Below are 25,006 nucleotides of genomic sequence, written 5' to 3'. Positions count from 1 at the left end.
CCTCGTGTATGTATCGCGTAAGCTTTTTTTCTTCTTCAGGTATCGACGTGTGCTCGGCAAGACAGTTTCGGACTCAAGCGCCATCAAGTCGTGGGTTTTATGTATCTTCAGCGGCTCCGGGCACGTGAATAAAAGCGTGAATCTCATTGGTCAGCCAGTTTTTAAAGCGGCAAACAAACAAAAAAACAAACAAACACACGGAGAGACTTCAAAAAACAACAAAAAAGCTTTCACGCCACATTGTTTACACGTGTGGGTGTGAACACTCCCGTTGACGGCCATCGATTTAGACACGTGGCGTAAAACAGACTGTCTAACACGCTGAAAAAATGTCCCGGCCGGTGTGAACCAGCCTTGACGTGTTTATCAACGTGCTTCGACTCGTCCGTCCATCGTGACCGCTCACCAGGTTACTTCGTGTCATGTGATTTCTCATTATACGTAAATAATCCAAGCGCGTGCGGTGTGGCTGGGTGCAATGCAAAGTTTGGAGCGTGTCGTTCCTCTTATTTACCGACGGTTACGGTGTTTCCCTTTACTGAAGAACGACGCGTCGTTCGCCTTCTAACGATTTACGGCTCGATTTAATGCCGTGGAACATCCGAGAGACGATGGTGTCTGTTCTCACTCACGTTATAGCTGTTATAAAAAGATGTTCTCTCTCTTTAAAAGAAAAAAAAAACAACAACAACTCTGCTGTCATTTGACAGAAGAAGATGCAACTTGGTCCTGAAGACTTTTCTGGAACTGGAGACTCCTTCCATAAACGTTAATAAATATCTTTTAACGAAATGCGTCCTAGCATCAACCATGATGTTTTACTTGGCTAAATAACAATATTTATTATTATTATTATTATTATTAATGTTTCTATTTATCTTATTTTTATTGTTTTATACTACATCTGATGTATAGGTGTTTGAACGTGTCCACTTGAATTTCCCCTACAGGAGATCAATAAAGGTACATCTCATGTTATTCTTAGTCTTGGATTTCGTACGAATCCCGGTGTATGAGCCGTCACTATAGAAACAGTAACATCCTAGAACAAGAGCATTTAATATGGACCTTTTGACCAATCGGATCCTTGGTACAAGTATAACAGACGAATATCTGATGTATTTATCTTTCAGTCGAGTTATGGGTAAAACGTTCAGGCGTGTTGAAGTTTACTGAGCCGTATCGCGGTAACTTTGTGTAATAAACGTGTAGTTCATGAGTCGGAACAGCTCGTTTGCACTGGGAGTCACGCGGGGTGTGTGTAGAGAGTAAATAAGAGTGTGTGTTTATATGCTGGCCCCTGATTGGTCGCTGTGTTTGTGAGGGATGTGCTGACGGACTGTAACGCCCTGGAGACTAAACATCAGGGGACGCTGAGGGTGACTGCGCCGCTGTGCCTGTGTGTGTGACTGCTGTGTCATCGCTGGATACATGTGTTCAGACGACAGATGGGATGTGTGTGTGTGTGTGTGTTGTTCTGAGCAGATGGGAGGAGAGAAGAGTTTTTCAGTCGTCTTCATTACAGCAGGATTAGATGTTTTGAAGCAGATGAAAAGGCTTTGAGTGGTGTGTGTTGTTTTTTTTTTTCGTCCCCCCCCCCACCTCTTCCTGGTGTAATTCTTGTTTTTCATTATCTCACCATCACCTGCTTCTGGTGCGTGTGTGTGTGTGTGCGCACTCCTCCAGCCAGGTTCTTGTTAGTTCTGGCTGCTCACATGATTAATGACCTCAGAAATCTGCCGCTTCCTCAGACACAGTTATTTTCTTTCATGTCTTTCTGCCTACGACTCTTCCTGCTACAACCCAACCCCCAACTCTGTTTTGTCCTCCATCTACTCCTCTATAACCACACACGCACACACGCCAGTCGTCCCCAAATGGTAGTGTGCGTGCGTGCGTGCGTGTGTTGTTCCAGCTCCTCTTGAATCTCTCTGGATCCCGGCTGCCTCTTTGTCACTCCGGCAGCTGCTGTATTGTCCTGGGGGAAGTTGCATATGGCACGTGGACTCTGCCTCATTGCACCCTGGACCTTGGTGTGTGTGTGTGTGTGTGTGTGTGCAAGATTCACAGAAGGTCACATGACACGTGAAATCAGATACACTGTATCTCCTGAGCTCGTGGACATCGGATCTTTTTTGTTTTCTGAGGCGGAGCGAGGGCAAATGGCTGACGTGGACTGCAGATAGTGTCCGCTTTGCTTTAAAGAGCGGTGGTTTGGGTTTGAGGTCAAAGGTCACAGTCTCCTCCCAGTCCAGTGGAGGCATTTGCCCAGTTGTGGTAAAGTAATTAGTCAGGCAGCTCCGGAGAACGGCGTTTTATGGGCTGTAGCGTGAAGGAGCGGGCGATACGCCGGTGTGACATCGCCTTATTTATTTAGTGGAAATGGATCGTTATTTACCTAAATCATTTTGTAGAAATGAAAATCTAATTAGTAAAGTCGCTTTTCTAGGACGATCATTAAGCACTGTAACACTCTCATTAAAAACAAAAGCAGCACGTGGAACAACGATGCACTTTTATGAGACGTAAACAACGCACAATAATAAAAATTTTAAAAAGAGAAGGTTTTTATTTCTCAGCCTCTCATTGATTTATTTATTTATTTATTTATTTTTTAATGAGTTCTAAAAAACGCTTTTCATACATGATTTAAAATGTATGTTATACATGTGCCCAGGGAAACAGCTGGATGGAAATATACTGCGGAAGTTTTTATTTGCTGAAACACACGCGACTTTCTATCCATCAGAACCGACGGGAATCGCATGTGATGTCTATTTGGAATAAAATATAATGGGGAAGATCGTGAATAATGAATAGTCGTGACTTAAAGGTAAATATAATATATATATTTTTAATTAGATAAGTATACACAAGTCCATACAGGATTTCATGGAGTTTATTCGTAACTGATGCGGCCAGATGTTTAATAAAAAAAATATTGCAGCCTAAAAGGAAGTTTTCGAAATTTGTGATGCATTTATTTATTTATAAATGTAATTTTTTTTTTTTGGTAATTATATATTTTTTTTCCCGGAAAACCACTTGAAATCGCGTTCGTACGAAATTGTCCTGCGATGTTTGTTGGTAAACGCGACCTTTTTAGCCGTGCTCCTGTTCGACCCACGTGAATTGAACAGGGCGTCGGCCGAGCGCGTGTCGTGACGTCGTCACGTGACGCGTCTCGGCCCAAACCTGCAGAAAATCCACGGTAATTTATTAAAATCGCAAGTTTCTCCGAATATTACGGAGTTTTGTGTTAATTTCCGTGATCACAAAATCCTGGAGGGACTGAAGACGGTTAACTGGAAGTGATTTCATAAATAAATGTAACTTGAATTGAATTAAATAATAGCACGTAAATTAAGCACTCGATATATTGTTGTATACATTTTTATTTTAATTTATTTTTGGTATTTTTTCAGAGATAGCAGTAACATAATCGTCAAATTATAAAAACTGGTAATGAGTTGTGCTTTTATTTATTTATTTATTCATTTATTCATTCATTTATTTATTTATTTATTTATTTAATGAGCACTTTAAAAATGTATTTATTTATTAAAATTAAATAAGTACAGCTCTGTATTTCCACAGCGCGCACACGTATGCATCTGTACCGCTAAAGTGTGCTAGTTTTGGCCAGAAATGATATCCTAGATAAAAATGAGTAAAATAATACTAGAAAGTAAATAATGAATAATAATAACATACAAATACAGTTTAACACCGTAAGCATTATTAAGTGATATTTTTATGTATTGTACTGTATTATAATGACTACTTGAATAATCTATATTTTGCTTAAATTTTTTTTATTTTTTTTGTAAAAAAACTCGTCAGTAAGTCTTTTTGCGGGGTTCTGTTTGTAAACGTGGTGATGTACGCTGTTGTGTGAAATGTGTTCGGGTGTGATGAGCGAGTTTGCCGTCTGGCCCGCGTTGAGCAGCGTCTGCTGCCGTGTCGCTCCGTTTCTATTTACAGTCTTGGAAAACGGTGTATTAAAGATGTGCTGCCAGATGTGTGGGTAGGGGGGGTCGTTTTGGGTTTATTGCAGTTTAGCCCATCTCTCTCTCTCACATCTGTTCCTCTAGATCTTTATCTGGTGGTGTGTGTGTGTGTGTGTGTGTGTGTGTGTGTGTAACCCCAGCCTTGGTGTAATTCCCCATCCTCCTCAGTTATCACTCCTTCTGTCTGTCTCTCTCTCTCTCTCTCTCTCTCTCTCTCTCTCTCACACAGGGACGAGACACCCACCTTTTATTGTCCGAGTGAGTGATAATAGCTCATTGTGTGTGTGTGTGTGTGTGTGTGTGTTAGTGTGTGTGTGGTGGTTTAGCACGATTAGATTAGTGTTGAAATGATCACAGAGCCGAGAGGAAATCAGATCACTCCTTATTTAAAGTAAAATCCGTTTCTCCCCCTTAACGTTACCCCCCCCCCCCCTTTCTTCTTTTTGATTTTATTCCTCAGTACTGTTTACTCTTCTCATCTCTGGCTGATTGCGCCGTCTCTCTCTCTCTCTCTCTCGGTCGTGATCCTGCCGGTAAACGAGAGCACAGAGCACACCGGATTATCTGTTTAGTGCGATTAGATTTGGGCTTCCCCTCTCGACGGGTGGGCGCTTTTTCCAGTACACACGAGACATCCGTAAATAACGCTGTCTCTGTCATGGTTGAGCAAAACTACCAACGCAGCTGATGTGTATTTGCCATAGAGTGGTGTTTATTACAAAACCGCTGCACATCTGGAAGCAAAGCTCCATGTCCAGCTTTTATTCTGTTCAAATCAGTGCTGGGAATAATCAGTAATTCTCAACACCGGCTCTGATCCGACCACGGCCCATTTGAATCTTTCTGGCAGAGGCAGTCAGGTTTTCATTTAATATCTGTTGATATTTGAGAGTCCGTGATGCCATGTATCCTAACAAAATGTCCAGGAACTCTGGTAGAAAAACAGCTCCAAAACATTAAAGATCCACCTCCAGATTTAACCGTGGGCATGAGGTACTTTTCCATACGGCTACCTCTCTGTGTACCAAAACCACCTCTGTGTTTATTACCAAAAAGCTCTGTTTTGGTTTCATCTGACCGTAGAACCCGATCCCATTTGAAGTTCCAGTAGTGTCTGCACACTGAAGACGCTCGAGTTTGTTTTTGGATGAGAGTAGAGGCTTTTTTCTTCAAACCCTTCCAAACACCTTGTGGTGATGTCGGTGACTTCGGATTGTAGTTTTGGACACTTTCTGACCCCAAGACGCAACGAACTCCTGCAATTCTCCAGCTGTGATCCTTGGAGATGTTTTATCCTCTCGATCCGTCCTCTTCACAGCGCGTTGAGACGATACAGACACACGTCCAGTTCCAGGTCGATTCATAACATTTCCAGTCGACTGGAACTTCTTCATTATTGCCCTGATGGTGGAAACGGGCGTTTTCAATGCTTGTGCTATTTTCTTATAGCCACGCCCCATTGTGTGAAGCTCAACAACCTTTTCCGCAATCACAGCTATATCCCTCGCTCTTACCCATCGTTATGAATGACTGAGGGAATCTGGTGTATGTTGCCTCATATTTATACCCCTGTGAAACAGGAAGTCATGGTCGAACAATTTCCTGTTCCTAGTGACCCAGGTGTACTAAAAAAAATGTAAAATATCAATGGGGATATACTTCAAATAAAAAAATGTCAACAGCTTCCTTTCATTACCATTTTAACTCGTAATTATTAAAAAACGTTAAAAAAAAAAGATATCCAGCGATATCTCAGAAAATTGTATCATGTACTCATTTATCACAGTATTGAAAATATATGGATATATCGCCCAGCCGTAGTAGCTGTTGAGTAGATACTGGTGAACGTTAATCAACACCTTCTGACCAATCAGAATCGAGAACACTTAATCAGCAACCTAATGCATTATGGAGCTTTTAACCATATCCACATCCATCCATCCATTTTCTGTGCCGCTTATTCTATACAGGGTCACGGGAAGCCTGGAGTCTATCCCAGGGGACACTGGGCACGAGGCGGGGGACACCCTGGACGGGGTGCCAACTCATCGCAGGGCACAATCTCACACACATTCACACACCCTTTCATATGCTACTGCCAATCAACTTACAACGCATGTCTCTGGACTGGGGAGGAAAACGGAGTATCCGGAGGAAACCCCGAAGCACGGGGAGAGCATGCAAACTCCACACACACACATACACACACAGGGCGGAGACGGGATTCGAACCCCCCGACCCTGGAGATGTGAGGCGAACGTGCTAAACGTTAAGCCACCACACCCGCCCCCCCTTTAAACCACATATGACTCGTCATCTCTAGTCATTTTGTTTTCCTTTGCTGTGATAGTTTTGTCGTAGCGTAGTGAGTACACCGTGATCCGTCCAACACGTGGAACTGGATCGGTACCCGGATCCTAGCCGGATCACCCGTCCCAAGGTCCTACTTGTTTGGTTTGGCATGCTCACGTTCTCACGCCTCCATCACCAGTTACAACAATGTGCTGTTTGGCACAATGTTCTTCGGATGTGGGACGCTGGTCCGGTCCGGTCCGTTCGTTTTCTTCCTTCCTCTCCCACCCGTTTCCGTGGTCCGACCTGATGGACCTTCACCTCCGCTAGAGAGCAGCGTGTGAGGAGCGCTGCGAGAGGGAAGGGATTTAGCCGTGTCATGATGATGTGAGAAACGTTTGTGTAGACAGATGGCAGCTTGATTAGAAGAGGGAGGTGGAAAGAGATGCCTTCTGGGAGAATTACTCCATATCTCTCTCTCTCTCTCTCTCACACACACACAACCATCCGTCTATAATTCAGTCTCGCTCTGTCTGTGAGTCAGGGTTCCCTCTACACTGTCTGACATAACAGGAAACGGATACGGCGTTTACTACCGCGCAAGACTTTAAGCCCAGTTTGTTTTATTTTTCTTTGAAAATTTTCTGTTTTTTTTTTTCTTCTTCTTTTTTTCCGATCGTGACTTGTGTTCCATAGGAGAAGTGAAATGAACTCCACCTTTCTCCCTGCCTACTTTGTGTGTGTGTGTGTCTCTTTCTCTCTCTCTCTCGCTCTCGTATGTGTTGGATGGCTTTTATAAGTGTAGAAAGCTTCCTCTTTTGTGTCACCGCTGTGGTCTAGACGTGTGTGTGTGTGTGTGTTTGGCGCTCCAATAAGGGGGACCTCGCTTTGGTTTGAGCTGAAGCTAGAAAGGAATTGGGCAGGGGGAAGGGAGGACGAATGGTTGTAGGGAAGCAGGGGCGGGGGAGATGAAGGTGTGTGTGAGAGAGTGGTTTGGTGGGGGAGAAACAGAGAGAGAGAGAGAGAGAGAGAGAGAGAGAGAGAGAGAGAGAGAGAGAGAGAGAGCCAGGAAGGGTGGGAGGGTGGAGAGACCTCGAGCTATTGATGGGTAAAGAAGGGAGGGGTTGAGAGAGCGAACGAGTAAGCAAGAGTGTGTGTGTGTGTGTGTGTGTGTGAGCGAGAGAGAGCACACGGAGGGAGGGGTGTGTGTGTGTGTGAGAGAGAGAGAGAGAGTGTGGGCAGAGACTATTCTGAATGAGGAAGCGGCAGAGCCATTTTCACCGTTGAGTAAGAGCACGCCGCTGTTTCGGGAGAGAGCAGGGAAAGAAAAGAGAGCTCAGTTTCTGGATTTTTTCTCTCTCCTTATTCCTAGGCGTCTCTCTCTCTCGGCCTCTCTGTTTCTCTCTCTTTATCTCTCCGTCTTTGTGTTGAATGAGCGAGGCTTTCGGTGGCGGGACACAATGGGGCAAAGTGCCTGTGGCGACTGGGCCGTTGTCCTCCTGAGAGGGGGAGGGGGAAGAGAGAAGACCGGCGCACAGAGCTAACGCAGCTAGCCGGCCTCGGGCCTCTTCTACCGCTCTCGCGCGCTCTCTCTCTCCTTCTCTGTCCCTCTCTCTCTCCTTCTCTGTCCCTCTCTCTCACACACACACGCTCCTTTTCTCTCATTTCTCTCTCATTAAGCTGAACAGGAGCTCTCTCTCTCTTTATTATTATTATTATTATAATTATTATTATTTTTTTTTTTTATTAGATTTCTTTTTTTTTTTGTTCCCCTCCTGGACTTTTCCTTCTCTCAGGACTTAAAATCTTCGCTCTTCTCAGGATTATCGTGGACTTCCTGTGGATTTAACATGTGTTGGGCACGGTGGATCTCGGGACACGTTGATCTGAACTGGAGATTTGAAAGCTAGCTGTGCTCATGTTTTGGGATTAGAGCAGTCCATTTAAAAGAAAGAAAGAAAGAGAGAAGTTCTCAGCCTCTTTTTCTCCCCCCCTTTCGGTTTTGTTTTCTGGAGACAGGAACCTATAAATGGATTACAAGATGCATTCCAAGTCCAATGATTTGCTGGATTTTCAGACACTGGATGCCCTTTTGGAAAAAATTGCACATTATTCAGCAGCTGTAAAAAGGTAATGTCTTATTAACTTCTGTTTTTTTGTTGTTCCCCCCCCCCCCCCCTCATTTCTTTAGCTTTATAAGCTTTCATGCCTACAAATAACCTTTTTTCCGCGTACAGTTATATCCAGGATCGTTTTGTAGAACTGATCGGAGCGGGGTTTTCATACACGCTCGTCAGACTTGAGACACTTTTCTGTAACTCTGTAGGAGTTTTTGGACAGAACGGCGTTAAAAAACAAAACAAAAACAACAGCGTTCATTGTTAGTAAGGAAAGCGAAAAAGCCTTGGCCAGGCAACCTCCTGGTGAGAGAGGGGGTGTGTGTGTACGAGTGCGTGCGTGCGTGTTTGTGTGTGTGTGTGTGTGTGTGAGAGAGTGAGTAAGCCGGGGGGAGGGGGTGCTTTCAGAGGAAGATGGGGGTGGCGTGTTTGTCGTATTTTGGAAACCGCTCCCAGCTTGACCCGACAACAGAACTCGTACCGTAAACCTTCGTCATATTCACTCGGATCCTTCAGGATTCATTAACCCCGACGTTAATCCTAAAGTGGTCGTGTTTCCGTGCTTGCTGTCCAGGTTCTGTTGCGTAAACTGTGTGTGTGTGTGTGGGGGCGGGGGGGGGCTTGAGAAGGGGAACCGCAGTGGAAAATGCGTCGTAAGTGACACCCTGGAACTTTTCGGCGTGTTTGCTGGACCCGAGTGTGTGTGTTTTGATCCCTCGTGACAGGATTCAGACCCTCCCCCGGACCGTCTGACCTTTTTCAGCACGACGAGCCCTCTCACGTCACTCTTCGAGCGTGACGAGGCTTATCTTTCGGATCCATCCGCGAGTCGGACTGACGCAAGCATGTGGAACGTTGAAGGAGTCAGACGGTGGAAAAAGTTCTTGACACAGAGGAGCATAGTGCACATGACGCTCTCCTCCTACCGCCGGGCTGATAATGGACCGTGCATGTTTTTTCCACAGCTGGGACTGTAATGTTTTCAGCATGCCTTCCCTTCCCGTGTGTGTGTGTGTGTGTGTGTGTGTGTGTGTGTGTGTCAAACAAGTGAAACAAAACAGGCACTAAACTCTGTGTTGTGTCAAACTAGGGTTAGTGAAGTAAAATCCTCCAAAACCCACGTCCAGATCTCTTTTTTTTAATTTCACAAACAGCTGTATCATCAGGAAGCCTGAAGAGGTGGGGATTTAACGTTTCCCGGAGAAGCCATGTCCAGAGTGTGTCCGAGTCAGCGCTGACTCGAGGCAGCATTTATTATTCATGCGTAAGCTTTCAAGCAAATAACCAGCCTCCCTCTTCCTATGTTCGGGAGAGCTTTTTATTTATTTTTTTTCCCTCTTCTGTCCTCTGGAAGTCCCCCAACACACACACAAACACACACGCACACGAATGATTAATTATTTACTTTTGTTCGTGAGCACCATTTATTTATTTATTTATTTTTAGTGCGCGTGTGTGTGTGTGTGTGTGAATAAAAACTTGCTGACTTTCTTTTTCATGTGGTTGTACATGGGCTTGGCCGGCTTACAGAACCAGATTTCCTGGTTTTTTTTTTTTTTTTTTTTTCCCCTCCCCCCCCTTTTTTTTTTTTTTTTTTTTTTTAAATCTTCATGCTCACGCTAGCTAAAGCCACTTCCTCCTTCAACAAGCATTCCACAGGCGTTTGTAATGATTTATGCTGAGGTCAAAGGTCGACGCTTATTCCAGAGAGGCTTTGCTGAGAGAGGAAATGCAGTAGGGGGAAGTATTTAACGACCGCTAGCTAGTAACGCCTCCGCCCGTTTATTCTGATGGGTTTTTTTTTTTTTTTTTTTTTTAAAAAGAGGTCACTATAAATACAGCAAGTGTGCACGACTCGAATGTTCTCTTAGGCATAATTTATTTATGTTTGAGTAATGACACGCACACACTGACCTAGCAGGAACGTGTTGGAAGTGGAGCGTTAAACAGGATACTCCGGTGTGGGTTTTTTTTTTTTCTTTCCAAGCCTCATTTCGATCCACCACATCTGTAGTGAACCTACAGCACGGGTCTTCCGAGATGACGTTGATTTAAATAAATAAATAAATAAATAAATAAAATAATAGAAATACACAGCTATTTAGCATAAATGCGCACCTACAACCCATATACTAACAGTGAAGGTGTTAGGATGTCGGATATGAGGGCGTCTTAGTGAAGCAGTTACGTGTGGGTTTTTTAAAATCTATTTATTTTTTTTATACGAAGATTAATCCGACACGAACGTTTAAAAACAACAACTGTCTACTCTCCCTGTGCAGAAGCAGTCAGTGTTTACTCTGTGTTTACCTTGAGTCACGTTGATTATGTTGGAAACGACCGCAAAATCTTCCCTCTGGGGGGTAAACAAACCAAAAAAACAAAACAGTAGCCTCAAATCTCTCGGGACAGCAACACCTCGAACCGAGGAACTCGACCAGAGATGAAGTGAATTTTGGTGCCCCGGTTTTCCCAGAATTCTTGGTCGTGGATGAAACTTTTCCTGTAAATCAGCCGGGTCTTGGCTTGTTAGACCTGTTTACAGACACGCCGTCCACTTTTACATTTAAATCCACCGATTGGGTCCGTTTTAAACACGTTCCATCCTCTTCGTGACTTCTTTAACAACGTCTTTACACGTCTCACGTTTTCATCACACGTGGCCGTACAGTGCTTTATATACACATGTTTTTATATATATATAATAATAATGTGTGTGTGTATATATATTACAGAGAATATTGCTCGATTGTTTGCAAAATTTAACGCTGGGTGATGAAATAAACGCACCGGCAGTTACGAGAAAGCGGAAAGCCGCATTGGATCGTGGGTCGTGTCGATATGAAGCGAAAATATGCACACGAGGTGTAGAAATATAGTCTGTATGTTGTTCAAGGAAGCGTAAGGCTACGTCTACGTTAGTCCGGCTCCCTCTGAAAACGCTCTCCATCAGCATTTTCAAACGTCTTCCGAAACTCGCGAGGGGCGTCGGCCTGCTTCTCTTCCGTCAGGCGCTTTATGTTAAAAAAAGGTTGTACAGAGAGATGTTAATCTTTAACAAGGCCATCGAATTGGATAACAGAATAACAGAACCGCACTACGACATCGTCCACCGTCTCGTTCGTCTCGAGTCGAACGGGTCACGTGACCTCGACGTTTCCTCGGCCCGCGCTACAACGCCGAAACAGCGGTTCTTCTGATTTATCCGCTCGGGGGAGTGTTTTCGAAACACGTATTGGACGATTCAATACAGCAGACAAAAATCTTTCTTTTTCTTTTTTTTTTTGTTTTGTTTTCGACACGTACAGCAGAGCCTGCCTCCAAAATCCCCGACGTGTCACTCGGGAATAAAATAAAATCGGACGAGGACGGAGCAGGCGGTCTGATCTCTGAGGGAGGAAGCAGGAAAAACACCTTAAAGTCCCAGTAGTGCACGCGGCGTTACTCGACCTGTCGACGGAATTTCCACTAAAACAGGGAGTCAGGGCGGGACGTATCGAGTGACTCCTCCCCCCCTTTTAAAATCGCCAATAGCATTTATCTTACCTCACAGCCCGTGCTTCGGCAAGGGGGTTTTTAGAACGTTAGGGGTGGGACACTAGAGAGCTAGATTTGATTGGACAGAAAATCTGACGAGAAGCTGGAGTGCAGAATGATGTCATCACGATTGTTGATCCGTATCGATGGTCGAGAGAGAGTGTAAATTGAATGCGTTTATCTTCTAAATGCGAATTCTGTCGTTTTAGTGCCCGCTAGCTATATATAGAAAACCTCAACACTAACGCAAGAAAGCAACACCATTTCTATTTGATTTCATGGGGGATTTCATTTTTGTTTTCCATGTTACTTTTGGTCAAGTAGGATTTGCCCATCGACGGCATGAATAAGCGTTCGTGATGGCATCGTGACGGTAAAAAAATTCTCAACATGTCGCTCCTTGTTCATCTGAACCCTTGTACAAGGTTACGATGAGTAAATGTAGATCTGATCAAACAAACGCAACTCCCGCGTCGTATTAAACAGCACCGGCTGCTCCCGGCCATCCTCCCTACCTGTCTGCACCTGTTTGCGTTCTCGCCGTCTCTCTCCCGTACAAAAAGAAGTGACTAATCGATCGGTTGAATTTGTAAAAGAAAGAAAGAATGAACCCGCTCTGTTAGAAGAACACAGTCAGGTCCGCGGGCCGTTTTTGTTCTGTGTAATTCCTTTAAAGCTGCGCTCCACAGTTGTCGTTTCTGGGTTTCATGGCTCTGAAAACAGGAATGTAAACAGAACTAATTCTTTATAAAAAAAAAAGCATCTCTAGTCACACGAGCGCCTCAGACGTCTTTCGACTAGGTCACTGACTGCACCTTTAACTTAACTTTCTGAGATGCAAAGTGAGCGACACTAAATTAGGTCGTTAAGCAAGTTTGCTTCAGCTAGAGGACACGCGTTCTGTTGTCTTACGTTGGGATATTTGCAAACCGTGTTAAGTCGCAGTCTTTTTGCGCTCACTATCAAGCTTTATAGTTCATAATAAAACCAAGAATTCTTCACTTTTTATTCTTTTTTTTTTTTAACTGTAAAATATATGGCATGAAAGTGATTAAACGTGGCCAATAATATCGTCTTCGTTCAGAGCTTTTTATTGCTGAACTCTCTACCCACTGAGCACGTTGGGTCACGGTAGTTGAAATGGTTTGTAGGCAACTGTGTTTGTGTTTTTTTTTTTTTTTTGGAGTTATTAAGAGTTTGGGTTAAAACTTGTATTCAATTCATATAAACTAATAATGATTAAAACCTCAACAGAAATATAATAATCTTTTTGATTATAGGGAGTCGTTAAAAGTCACGGACGTGTGAGCGGAGCTTGTTCTAGGGCTGAACGATACGATATAATGTCAGTATTGTGATAAATTATACGGTTTTCTGATATCGTGATATCATTTTAATGCTTTTATTTATTTACTTATTTATTTAAAAAAAAAAAACAAAAAAAACAAAGTAAATCACAAACCAACTAGAAGCAGTTGATGTGTTTAACAGTTTGTAGTTAATGTTTACAGACTTCAAAAAGATTTTTTTCCCCCTCCTTTTCAGCATTACAAATGTTATTTATTTCTAATAAACCAATAACCCAACAAACAAATATTTTTAAATATAAAATGAAGAAAAAATATTGTGAGCACATACATATAGCTATAGATTTCGTGAAAAAAAAAAAGTTATTTCAATTAATTTAAAAAAAAAACAAACAAAAAAACAAAACAGATCAGTCACATGGGAAAATAAGTGCACCCCTACGTCGCACCTTCAAATCCATGAAATTAGAATCAGGTGTTCAGGATTGGGTGCCGGCGATTGGAACCTGCTTTCAGAAGTGCAGGAGGAACCGGTTTTATTTATACCCCTCTCATATCCAGTGTCTGGTGTTCCCTTTGCTATTGAGGTGTGATGCCGAGATCTAAAGAATTCTGTAAGGACTTCAGAAATAAAAAGAATTGTGGCTGCCTGCGAGTCTGGCGAGGGATTTAAAAAGTTCTCCAAATTGATTTGAAATGCATCATTCCAGTGTAAGGAAAGTCCTCTACAAAAGGCCCAGATTTCAAACGACAAATTCAGCCCAAGATCAGACCCTCTGATGCAAATAAAAAAGTCTCCAAGAACCCTAAAATTCAATCACAGGATCTGCACCTGTTGGTGTTAAAGTGCATGCGTCTACAGTCAGAAAGAAATTGCACAAATTTGACCTGCATGGGAGGCGTGCCAGGAAAAAGCCTTTGCTGTCTAAAAAGAAGATTATAGCAGGACTACAGTTTGCCAGTGAGCATGTCGGTTAAGACCAGGCCTTTTAGAATGACACGCTCCGGACAGACGGATCAAAGACAGAGGCGTTTACCACAGTAACATATAGGATATGTTTGGTGCGGAGTAAAGACAGCCTTTCAGGAGAAGCACCTCATACCAACTGTGAAGCACGGTGGTGGAAATGTTATGGTTTGGGGTTGCTTCGCTGCCTCACGGACTGGACAGCTTGCATTCATCGATTCAACTATGAATTCTGCATCATATCAAAGAGTGCTTGGAGATAACGTGAGGCCATCTGTCTGAAAGTTAAAGCTGAACCGAAAGTGGACCTTTCGACAGGATAATGATCCTAAGCTCACGAGCAAATCCACCAAAGCCTGGATTTGAATCCCATTGAAATGTTGTGGGGGGGATTTGAAACGAGTCGTACATGCAAGAAAACCCTCAAACATCTTGCAACTGTAAGAATATTGCACGGAAGAGTGGCCAAAAATTCCAGCACGCCTGGTGGACAATCATGCAAAACGCCTACAGGAAGTGATTTCTGATAAAGGGGGCAATACTAGCGTCTGAGGCCAAGGGCGTACTTACTTTTCCCACAGAAGAATATCACATCTGTTGAATAAATGATTGAAAAAGCGGCTTTTCCTTGCGGTTCAGTTCAAGTAGATCGACTTTATTAATAGGCACCGCTTCAAAGAGGGTCAAACGTTTGCCTTTCCACATATGTCAAAAAAAAACAAAACAAAAGCTAATTTCCTTGGGGCGTACTTATTTTTTCCACACGTGTGCGTGTATATGTATATAATATGCCCTCATGCTACGTAGTTTCACTCCTTTCACTGAGAGGTTGATGTTACTGTAACAGTGTATTAGAAACTGTTATATAAACACCATCAGAAAGAGAATTAGCTGCAGACAATTACACATGATCATCATCAGGTCATTAGCATTTACAAGCTCGCAAATATCTACAGCTTATTCAGAGCCATAGCACCAGGCCCGACTCGTACCTTTTTGACATCCTCTTCGTATTTTGGCTATCGGGTATCCCCCGTAGGTGATATTTTTGTCTTAAAGGTGCGGTCGGCGATTTTTGTCATACCGAGTCAGATCACCGTCAGTAAAAAAAAAAAAATCTGTTTAGACGGAAAACCCCGAGTGTCAGAAAGGTGTGGTTTCACGAGTTTCCGATCACCAAAAATCTCCGACTGTACCTTTAAGCCTGTTGACGCCAAAACTTACAAGGGTGAGTCAAACGAAAACCTTAAAGTGCGATCTAAATCCGAGAAACCCGCTGTAAAGCATTTTAAACACAAAACGAACCGATTAAAAAAGGATTTTTGGTGGGAAACAAAAGGACGGCGTGCGAGTCGTCGGCTCACGCGCTGAGAAGCTTCAGACCTGCAGCTTGTGCTGAAGTTTGCCGCCTACTCGGGTTTTAATCCTCAGACCATTTTAAATTTCGAAATACTTTTGCGACGTGGTCCGTTTTTGGTTCTTCTCGGCTCGATGGCGGATTTGTCGGCCTGGATCCCAGGTCCCAGGCAGAATGCTGAACACACTCGAACTCTTTCTCGTTATAACTCTGATTGTCGTCATGATTTCAGATCACAACCTTGTATTCTAGAAGATGCAGTAGACTGATGGACAACACAGACCTTTTAGATATGTCTGAAGGCTACATGAGAGGTTTTCAAAATGCTGAATATAAAGTGGACGGCTGCGGATCAGGTGGTAGAGCGGGTTGTCCACTAATCGTAGGGTCGGCGGTTCGATTCCCGGCCCACGTGACGCCGGAGTGTCCCTGGGCGAGACACCGAACCCCAAGTTGCTCCCGATGGCAAGTTAGCGCCTTGCGTTGCAGCTCTGCCACCACTGGTGGGTGTTTACGCGTGAATGTGAGCCAGTGGGAAGCGCTTTGTAGAACCGCTAAGGTTTAAAAAGCGCTATTTAAGTGCAGACCAGTTACCAAAAGGTTCGTCGGTGTGTGGACACGGTGCTTGTGATTTGTTGTCATGAGCTGCATCTCAAAATTGGTTAAAAGTCTATATTTTTAAAAATTGTACACCTGTAGTCAACGCCGCCAAATCAGACGTCGGTACCCTCGGTATCTCTGTAAATATTTTTGCTTGGGCGGCTTTTTTCCGATATCGGTTAAAGCGAGCTTCACGCTATCGCAGAAAAACATTCCGCTTCGGAAAAGAAGCCGAACGCGTGACGTGACCTGCTCGCCAGTGCCACGTGATCGGGAAAAACCTTTTTTACTCTGTCCAGGTCACTGTGAGGAACGGCGCGTCCTTGTTCTTGTCTTTTACCCAGAGTTTAAAACGTATTTTCTCCATTCATACCAAGGGCTCATCTCCGTTTATGACGGTGCGATCGGAACGTAGCGATTTTCTTTGATCTTTAATCGCAGGTCTGTCGCCGGAGGATCTTCATGGTGTCATCTGACACGTTATTACACAGTGTGTGCTTGTTTTATTTATTTATTTATTTATTTTTAGGCTGAAGTGTAATACTCCTAAAAGACCACGCTGGCTTAAGCCTTTCGGTGGCGTCTGGTCGACCTCTGCGACGTGACCGGTCATTTCAGGATGTACTCTTTCGCTCGTACTTGAACTTTCCAGTTCGTTCTGTTGTTCTCCGGTTTGGTAGACGGAGCCCTCGCGGGCTGGTAGCAGTGACGGAGTGGAATGTTTTTCCCCTGCTCAGTAACGGTGCCACGAAACGCTCACTTCCTCCTTTCTCTTGCTTTTCACCGGCTCTTTTCTGGGTGTGGAATATACGGTCATGTGGTCCGCCCACCGTTCTCATCACAAGGTGAGTCATGAAGAATGCGGTTACTCAGAGACGAACAATTGCTCTCTGTGTGTGTGTGTGTGTGTGTGTGTGTGTGTGTGTGTGTGTGTGTGTGTTCGTGAGAAAAGAGAGGTGAGCTGGAAACTCTGTGTTTTGGACAGCCGGAGGCTAAAGGCTAAGCGCTTGAGCTAGCAGACCGAGTGGGTGGTGTAGAACTGATCCGTGCTCATCGGAGCCTCGACACGTCGCTCCACATTCCTCTTCTCTTTGAAGCGCTTCGAGCTTTTTTTTTTTTTTTTGGCCGTTCTCTGTTTTGTAAGCCGTGCTTCATATGGTGCCGCTGGAGGAGATTCGATGGAACTTCTTGAATACTCCCATGTCCTGGACACTCCTGAGAACCAGAGAGGATGTTGGCGAACACTCAAAACTCACATTAACTAACTAACGGTGCTACAAACACTAACAAACTTTTTGTTCAAAATAATACTAACGTCATATTTACAAATACAAACCCTGCTCTTACCTCTGACACCGGAGACTCCTTCAAGTTAAAACGTCACCATATTAACAATCGTATGCGTTTTTTAAATTCCGTCGCGTTATTAGAGAAACGATGAGTTTTATCCAAGCTGCCGTTGTAGAAAATCACCCGGCACCCTCCTTGACCAATCGGAATCGAGCGTTCAGCACGGCTGTATAAAGATGAAGTAAAATCACAATTATTGTGCTCGTCGTAATCGAGTAAGAGCAAATGATGTGTTTTTCATTTCAAGTAATCAAGCGAGCCGTTTAACTTCATTTAAATATATGCAAATCAGACTAGAAAACCTTTAATATGCAATCGGGCATAAACGTATTTAACGCGGCACGTTCGCCGGGAAAGATTTCACTTTGGCTGAGCTTTGAACATCGCCGTCGGTCACGTTTAATTAACCGCGGACGCCGCGAGTCGTGATCGCGGCCGGGTCGTCACTCTGCGGCTCCGTCAGCAGCGGAAACCCTGGCGCCGATCTCCCAGCAGTACAGATCGTGATGGTTTCAGAGCGCTGTGTGAAATCCCGAGACTCCTACGTGGTGTCGTGTCTGGTGATGGAGCGCACTGTACTGCACACTCGTTCCCGGTACCGTGTGCGCTGTGCGTGCGTGCGTTCGTTCGATTTCTCCGCCGTGCTCATCGGGGGAAACTCCATACGTCTTCACGTTCGCTCAGCTTTATGCGCTGTGATAACGGAAACATCGTGTAGCCCTCCCATTTTTACATTTTATTTTCGTTTTAAACTTTAGAAACACCCGCCCACTCGACGATCCATTAACTCGCTGTGTGGCTTTCTGCGCCCGCTTCTCTGCTTACACCGATATTTATTTATCTAATAAACCCACGTCTGGTTTGGCGATGAACAAAAGGGCTCCGTGCGAGCGGTTGGCTTCAGATCCGCAGATCGTGTCGAAGGTTTTGGATTTGACGACTTCTCAGTCTCAGAAAGATTTCGTGACGAGGTTCATTTTTTGTTTTTTTTCTCGCCGTTGGACACAAAATGGCCGCCGCATCGTGTATATATGCGTCATTTGGCACGTCAGGATTTAACGCGACGCGTCTGTACAATACCGACGTGTGCGATAGCGGAGACTGAATAGCACCGTGTTACGCTTTGCCCACGACCGAGTAAAGCATCTAGTGTTGTGTCTCGAATCGCATGCCTGTGTACTATTCTAGACAAGTCGACTCGGCGTGTCGGCTTCACAGCTCGACTCGGAGATCGGACGGACAGGGACGATTCGGATCCGACGCGCCGTGTAACGGACACGTTACCTGCTCGGGTAGACTCCTCTCCAGTCTCGGAAGCATCTTCTCATCCAGACGACACCGTGGTAAAGTGTGTTTTCGCTCGTCTCGACTTGAGAAGTTGTGGATCGTGATTTTTAGTCTTCAGATCTGTAAATGCCGCACAGTGTGAAATGGTTTTGAAATTAAACCGGCCCCTAGTCCTACCCGTGGTTAGTTCCCATTCACTGTTTGATATAGAAGCAAACGAAAACCGTGGTTTCATCTTACCCTGTCATCTCTGACCTCTCGTGAGAAGTCTATAGAGACATTCCAAGGAAATAATAAAGCTTGGAAGGAAGTAGCAGATACCGTCGGTGCCCTGTTGAGTGTATGAAGCTGTATCGGTCAGCTTTAACAGAGGTGTCGTAATCTCATCACTTTCCCACCGTGGCACCGCCCCCACCGTCCTTTCGTGTTTTTATAGTCATAAAAATCATTTAGTTCAGCTAGAGAAAGGGTGCCACAGGTTAAAAACCCAGCGCATCTGCTCAATTCGGCACGAATGAGTCGGGAGTCGCAGCTTTGCTCAGCAGGAGTCGGATTTCGGTTCTCACGTGACGTGAGCGAGGCGAGCTGACTGACGAGACCCTGGCGGAAGGTTCGGTTTCAGAAGTTCCATGTTTAATATAAAATAATAACCATGAACCCACCGTTCAAGCCGGTGTTTGTTGTTTTTTTTTTGCCGCTATCGCGAAAGTGAAGCGCACTCGGCCGCACGGGCATTCATAACCGAGGGGGAAACCCCGACCCCTGTCCAAGACACCCACGGTGATAGCGGTCACATGTCGAGTCAACCGGTGGGAAAACTTCCTCACCGTCACATCCCTGACGTGACCGAACAACTCCTTTTCACGCTTTTAGTGCATTCTTTAGTTTTCTCACAGTTCTCATTGTAAATAAACTTTATTTATTTACTCTTCTGGTCATGAACATCTGTAAGTCTTTTAAGCATGACTAGCTTTGGGCTTTTCACCTTTTCTTTTTTTTTTCCTTCTTCTTTAAATTAGATTATCCCTGCTTCACGGATTCGCTTTTACGTTTGGCAAAAAAAACAAACGTTCCTCGTCTGCGCACGTTATTGAATCACGAGGATCCGAATCCGAGTCATCAGAGTCGTTTTATTCACTGACTCCTACACACGCCTGTACAGTTACACACTAGTTTCAATCTGGAGTCGTCATTTTCTTTCTCTTTTTGTCGGTGGACTCTTCTTCATCGGCGACAAGCTTCAGAATACGAAATGTCGCAGCGTTAACGCGGCCGGTTGTTTATCCTGCACCGTCAGCAGCAGCCCCGCTATCGACCGCCCCCTCTCCGGTCTGTGGACGTTTTCAGCGAAACAAACTTTTTAATGCGTAATAAAGTCCCTGGTCACCGAATCCCGTCTTTGAAAGCCAAGTGTGTTTTAAATTTCATCAGTGCTGACGAAACCAGTTACTCGACTTGACACTTCCTGTGAAAGTAGACCCTTTTTGTTTGTTTATGTAACGTACCTCTCTCTACCGAGTCTGGCGTGTTTTCCATGCGGCTCTGGAGAATGCAAATGAAAACCCGAAGAGACGGGCCTGAAATTCAAAGCTGCCCGAGGTGAAAAGTCGGTCTGCCGCTAAAGCCGCGGCGTGAACGAAAGCGACGGATAAACGGTGACGTCCCGGGTGTAATTCACACATCTCAGCGCTCTATCTGGGTTTATCTAAACGTATATAAACACGTGAACCGATTTCATCAACAAAAGCACGAGACGTGGCAGCAACTCCGAACCCCGGCGTCTCTCCGTTACGCCGCTGTCTCGTTTCACTTGTACGCAACGTTCAGGCGTTTCCGCGACGACGCCTCGTTCGTCCTCTTTCGCTTCCTTTTTGCCGAATCCGTCTTTAACATCGTGTAACGTTCAGTCGGAAGTGCGGCCCCGGATAGCGTGAGCGCCGGTCATCAGGAGTATTTATTTAGTTCTCTTTCATGATCAGTAGCGACGAGTGACGGAGCACGGTGTAGACCAACCGAGGGAGACTGGAGATCGGTCCGTTCCAGGCTTTGTAGACACGGTCCACCTTGCGTAGAGGATAACCGGCTTGACGCCACAGGAGCATTTACCGAACCTGACATTTCTGTTACGTTTTGTTTTACGGATCTAAACGAAATCCTTTCTCTTTCCTCACCATGTTTTGAAATTAAAAAAATAAAACTTTAAGGACGCATCGATAGCGATACGCTCTCGCCCTCGTCATAACGCGTTAAACATAAACCTCAGCGTGAGGAGTTCAGCGATGGCGGCACACCTATCAGCACGCGTCCTCATTCTGGTGGCGATCGTTAGACTAGTAATGCATAAGAAATGAGATTTAAAAAATTCGTCATATCTTTAGGAAGGAAGGAAATCTTCTATACAAATGAGCCGTGTTAGTGGAGTAACTTTGTTTTCTACAGTCACTTCCTGCTGTTTGTCTCATGTCGTTCCGCACGTTTCTCCCCCGCTGAAACCGCGGTCCGCCGTCTTCCGCGTACATCGGCTCCCGGGCGCACGCGATCGGCTCGTCCTGCTGTGATTGACAGGATGCCCCTCCCGCCGAGAGAGCTCTTCTGTTGCAGTGTTGTGTTTTAAACCCGAGCGCCGTGTCCCGAGTTGTACCGAACACGTTAACGTTACTACGGATACGAGGCCGTGTGGAGCTGCTGCAAGTGCCGATTAGCCTCGTACGTCTGCAGACTACTGACTCGGCTCACTCGGCGGTGGAGCAGGTGACGACTGCTTCGTGTGCTGAACCGGGGCAGCGCGGGGCAGCGCGGGGCAGCGCGGGGCAGCGCGGGGCAGCGCGGGGCAGCGGTGTCGACTCGAATCATGTTCACTTTGATCATTATATCTACACTTCAACACGCATCATTCATTTTATTATAAACTCTTTCTTTAATTCTTTCTTTTACTTTTCCCCCCATTTTTTTTCTTTACTTTTTCCCCATGTTTTTCTTTTTATTTCTTTCTTTACTTTTTTACTTTTTCCTGTTTCCTTCTCTTCTTTTTCCTGTTTTTCTTTCTCTTCTTTCTTGACTTTTTTTATTTGTTTGTTTATTTCTTTATTTTACTTTTTCCTGTTTTTCTTTCTCTTCTTTCTTGACTTTTTTTCTTTGTTTGTTTCTTTCTTTATTTTACATTTTCCTGTTTTTCTTTCTTTCTTTACTTCTTCCTTGCTTCTTTCTTTCTTTCATTCTACATTCCTTGTGTCTTTTTCCTGTTTTTCTTTCTTTCTTTCTTTCTTTCTATGCTGCTTCCTTCCTTCGTTCTTTCCTTCCTTCCTTCCTTGTGTCTTTCTAAATTACTTTTACTTTTTCCTGTTTTTCTTTTTCTTTACTTTTGTCTTCATTTCTTTTTTTCTTTACTTCTTGCTTTCTTTCATTCTACATTCCTTATGTCTTTTCCTGTGTTTTTCTTTCTTTCTTTTTCTTTCTTTCTTTCTTTTTCTCCTGGCTTCTTTCTTAATTTGGTTTCTTTATTTTCTTTCTTTTTTTTTCCCTCTCTTGGCTGGTTTCTTTCTTGTGTTACTTGGTTTCATTTTCTGTTCCTCTCTTTCTGTCTCTCTTGTTACTTCCTCTCCTTACCTCCTCTTTCTTTCCTTCCTACACTTGCTGCGGAACACACCGGTGAATGGCTGGGTGAAGTCCTAAAAGATCTAAAATACAATGTCGATGCACGTTTTATCTCTGTGTGTTGACCGGTTCAAATCGTCTCGTCCTCAGACAGTCTTGAAAGACTCGAGGTTTGCCGCGCCGGCCTTCTCCGGGCTTCGAATCGTACCGTTGTACAAAAGATCACTGTCTTCCTTAACGTAAAAAAAAAAACAAAAACGCATCTGGTTTGATGTGCAAAGAAAAAATGGGTTTAGTACCAGCAGCTGTCCAACATCTGGCTCCAGACCTGCTGTCGTTTAGAGGGCGGTCGCAGTGCCCTGACTGAGACGGTGGTTTGTATCCAGACCGTGTGTAGTAACCCGCTCGGTGCGGACCACCTGACGCACCTCGCTGACCGTCAGTTATAGGAGGAGCTTCAGGAACGCCGTCTCCATGTTACGTAACATACGTCATTAGACAGCTGTTTGAATCATGCAGAGGTTTATTACAGTGACCAGAGACTTCAGTATAGAGGTGTGGATCTGTCCCTGCTTCCAATGATGAGATTAGCGCTGTAATATACATCTTACTCACAAACTAGTCTAGCTTAGCTTCATGCTACGAGTGACGGCAGTCGGAAGATTTGTTTTCTTCTCGTAGCTCGTCTTCGATGGAAAGGATTCGGTATTTATCTTCAAATTCCTGGGTAAAGGTCAGGACCTGTGAAGACCCAAGAGCTGGTGCTGATGCGGTTGAACAGTCGTCGATGGAAGTCTCTGGACCGAGGGCTGGGAAACGATGGGCTGGCTTGTTAGCTGGTAAATTATTGATTATCGAGTCGTTGGGCCAAACAGTTTATTTTCCTTTATCTGAGAAATAAAACACATGCTTCTGAATTAATGACTCGGAGTCCTCCTCGGGTTTTTTTTCCGTTCATAACGTTAAACGATTAGCCGTTCTTTCGCTGAAGGAAAAAATAAAATGTATTTTTATTATTTGTTTTGTTGAAGCGGTTTTATTTATTTATTTCAAAAAGATTGGTTGTAACAGATCCAGTATGGTCTAGTAGCTTATTTCTTTCTTTCAGGGGCAGTGGTGGCTTGACGGTTGAGGCTCTGGGGTTCAAGTCGGGGGTTCAAGCCCCAGCAATGTTGGGCCCTTGAGCAAGGCCCTTAACCCTCTCTGCTCCAGGGGGCGCTGTATCATGGCTGACCCTGCACTCTGACCCCAACCTCCTGACATGCTGGGGTATGCGAAGAACAGTGTGCTGTAGTGTATGTGTGATCAATAATTCAAATCCGTCATTATCAGTTGTGCCTCTGGATATCAGACGCCGATTCGATGTCTGTGACGTCTGCGCGCTCTAACACGCGTCCTGCGTTTTTGTCCGTGATCCGTATCCAGTCGGTCGACTTCTGCATGCGCCGGATGAGGCGCGATGCTTATGATACGTCTACTGCCTTTGTAAACGACTTGTTTTTATTTCTGTTTTTGGAGTCGTGCCAAGCGGAGTTAGAAATGATAGCAGGCAGATAGACAGAAATAGTAACCGCCTCCAGGAGCGGGTGGGATCGGTCAGAATTCCTCCGAGAGAGAGTTTAAAACACAAATTGGTAATTAATTTAAAAACAAATCTTTATTGAATGGGCAGCTTTATTTACAAGTCTGTAATCATTTAAGATACGTTGGGTAAGATTAAAGGTTAAGTAGGTGAGTTTGATGTTTATTTGAATGACACTTTTTTTTTTTTTTTTCTCCCCTTGAGCCACCCAACAGTCCTACCCATGTTTGTTAAGCTCCGCCTCCAGAACCTTACAGGCAGTCTGTACACGATTTAGCAAAGGTTTTTTTTTTTTTTTTTTTTTTTGTGGTTATTGCGGCCAAAACGTGCGATGCAGCTTGCGGAGTAAGTTGTTTGGAAAACTTTCTCAGTGATTTCTCAGTGATTTCTCAGTGATATCTGTTTGTAAATGAGCCCTTTCGGCTCTACTCGCGCTCGACGTGCGTGAATCGAAGAGGCGCTTTGTCCGGGTGCTATGGCCCGGGTCTGCGTTAAATCTGCGTCCATTTTGAAAATGTTTTGATTTTTTTTTTTTTTTTTTTTGTAAATTTCTGTGATGGTGAAATCCTGGAAGGACTTTTCTACAGTGACCCATAAAGTGTAGAGTGTCTACAAGATGACCGACAGGAGGCAAGCGTTCCGGATCGAAGGGCAGTTTTCCAAACGGGTTTTCTGAGCAATTTAATACAGCGAGTGCTAAAACCGATGCGTGAACCCTTTCTTTTTAAACCGTGTTGTGTGCGATTTCCATGCTGATGTAAAAACCGAACCTGGTGACAGACATGCCGTGGGGTTAACAAGTGCACTCGTGGTTTGAAGCATCACTCCGGACACGTCCGAGTCAGCCGGTGAAATCCGCTTATGTAACGTCCGTGTACGTTTTAGCCGTGGCAGAATGAATAATGTTGAAAGTTCATCACGCTAGCCGTCTCCCTCCCCCCCCCTTTTTTTTTTAGAGCTGACGGTGACATTTAGTGCGCTGTAGTAGATTTTGTAGCTGGTTGGA

At 44.4% G+C, this 25,006-nt stretch overlaps 1 protein-coding gene across 9 annotated transcripts in view; it reads left to right on the top strand.

The window, feature by feature from the left end:
• brd4 (bromodomain containing 4) overlaps window positions 1-25,006 on the top strand; it is a 62,559-nt gene that overhangs the window by 12,971 nt on the left and 24,582 nt on the right. For 3 of the 9 annotated variants that reach the window (XM_017454577.3, XM_017454579.3, XM_017454575.3), the window contains exon 1: window positions 7,382-8,432. The exons of 3 other annotated variants lie outside the window; for them this stretch is intronic. In XM_017454577.3, coding sequence (XP_017310066.1) covers window positions 8,332-8,432 — 101 coding nt within the window. In that variant the 5' untranslated portion in view covers window positions 7,382-8,331. Of the gene's footprint in view, window positions 1-7,378; window positions 8,433-25,006 lie in introns of those variants that run through there. 3 more of the 9 variants (XM_017454576.3, XM_017454574.3, XM_017454573.3) reach the window with 2 other exon arrangements.

The sequence above is a fragment of the Ictalurus punctatus genome, chromosome 24, assembly GCF_001660625.3.
Source record: "Ictalurus punctatus breed USDA103 chromosome 24, Coco_2.0, whole genome shotgun sequence".
NCBI lineage: Eukaryota > Metazoa > Chordata > Actinopteri > Siluriformes > Ictaluridae > Ictalurus > Ictalurus punctatus.
Note: the sequence above shows the minus strand (reverse complement) of the source record. Positions and strands in the feature narration are given on the sequence as shown.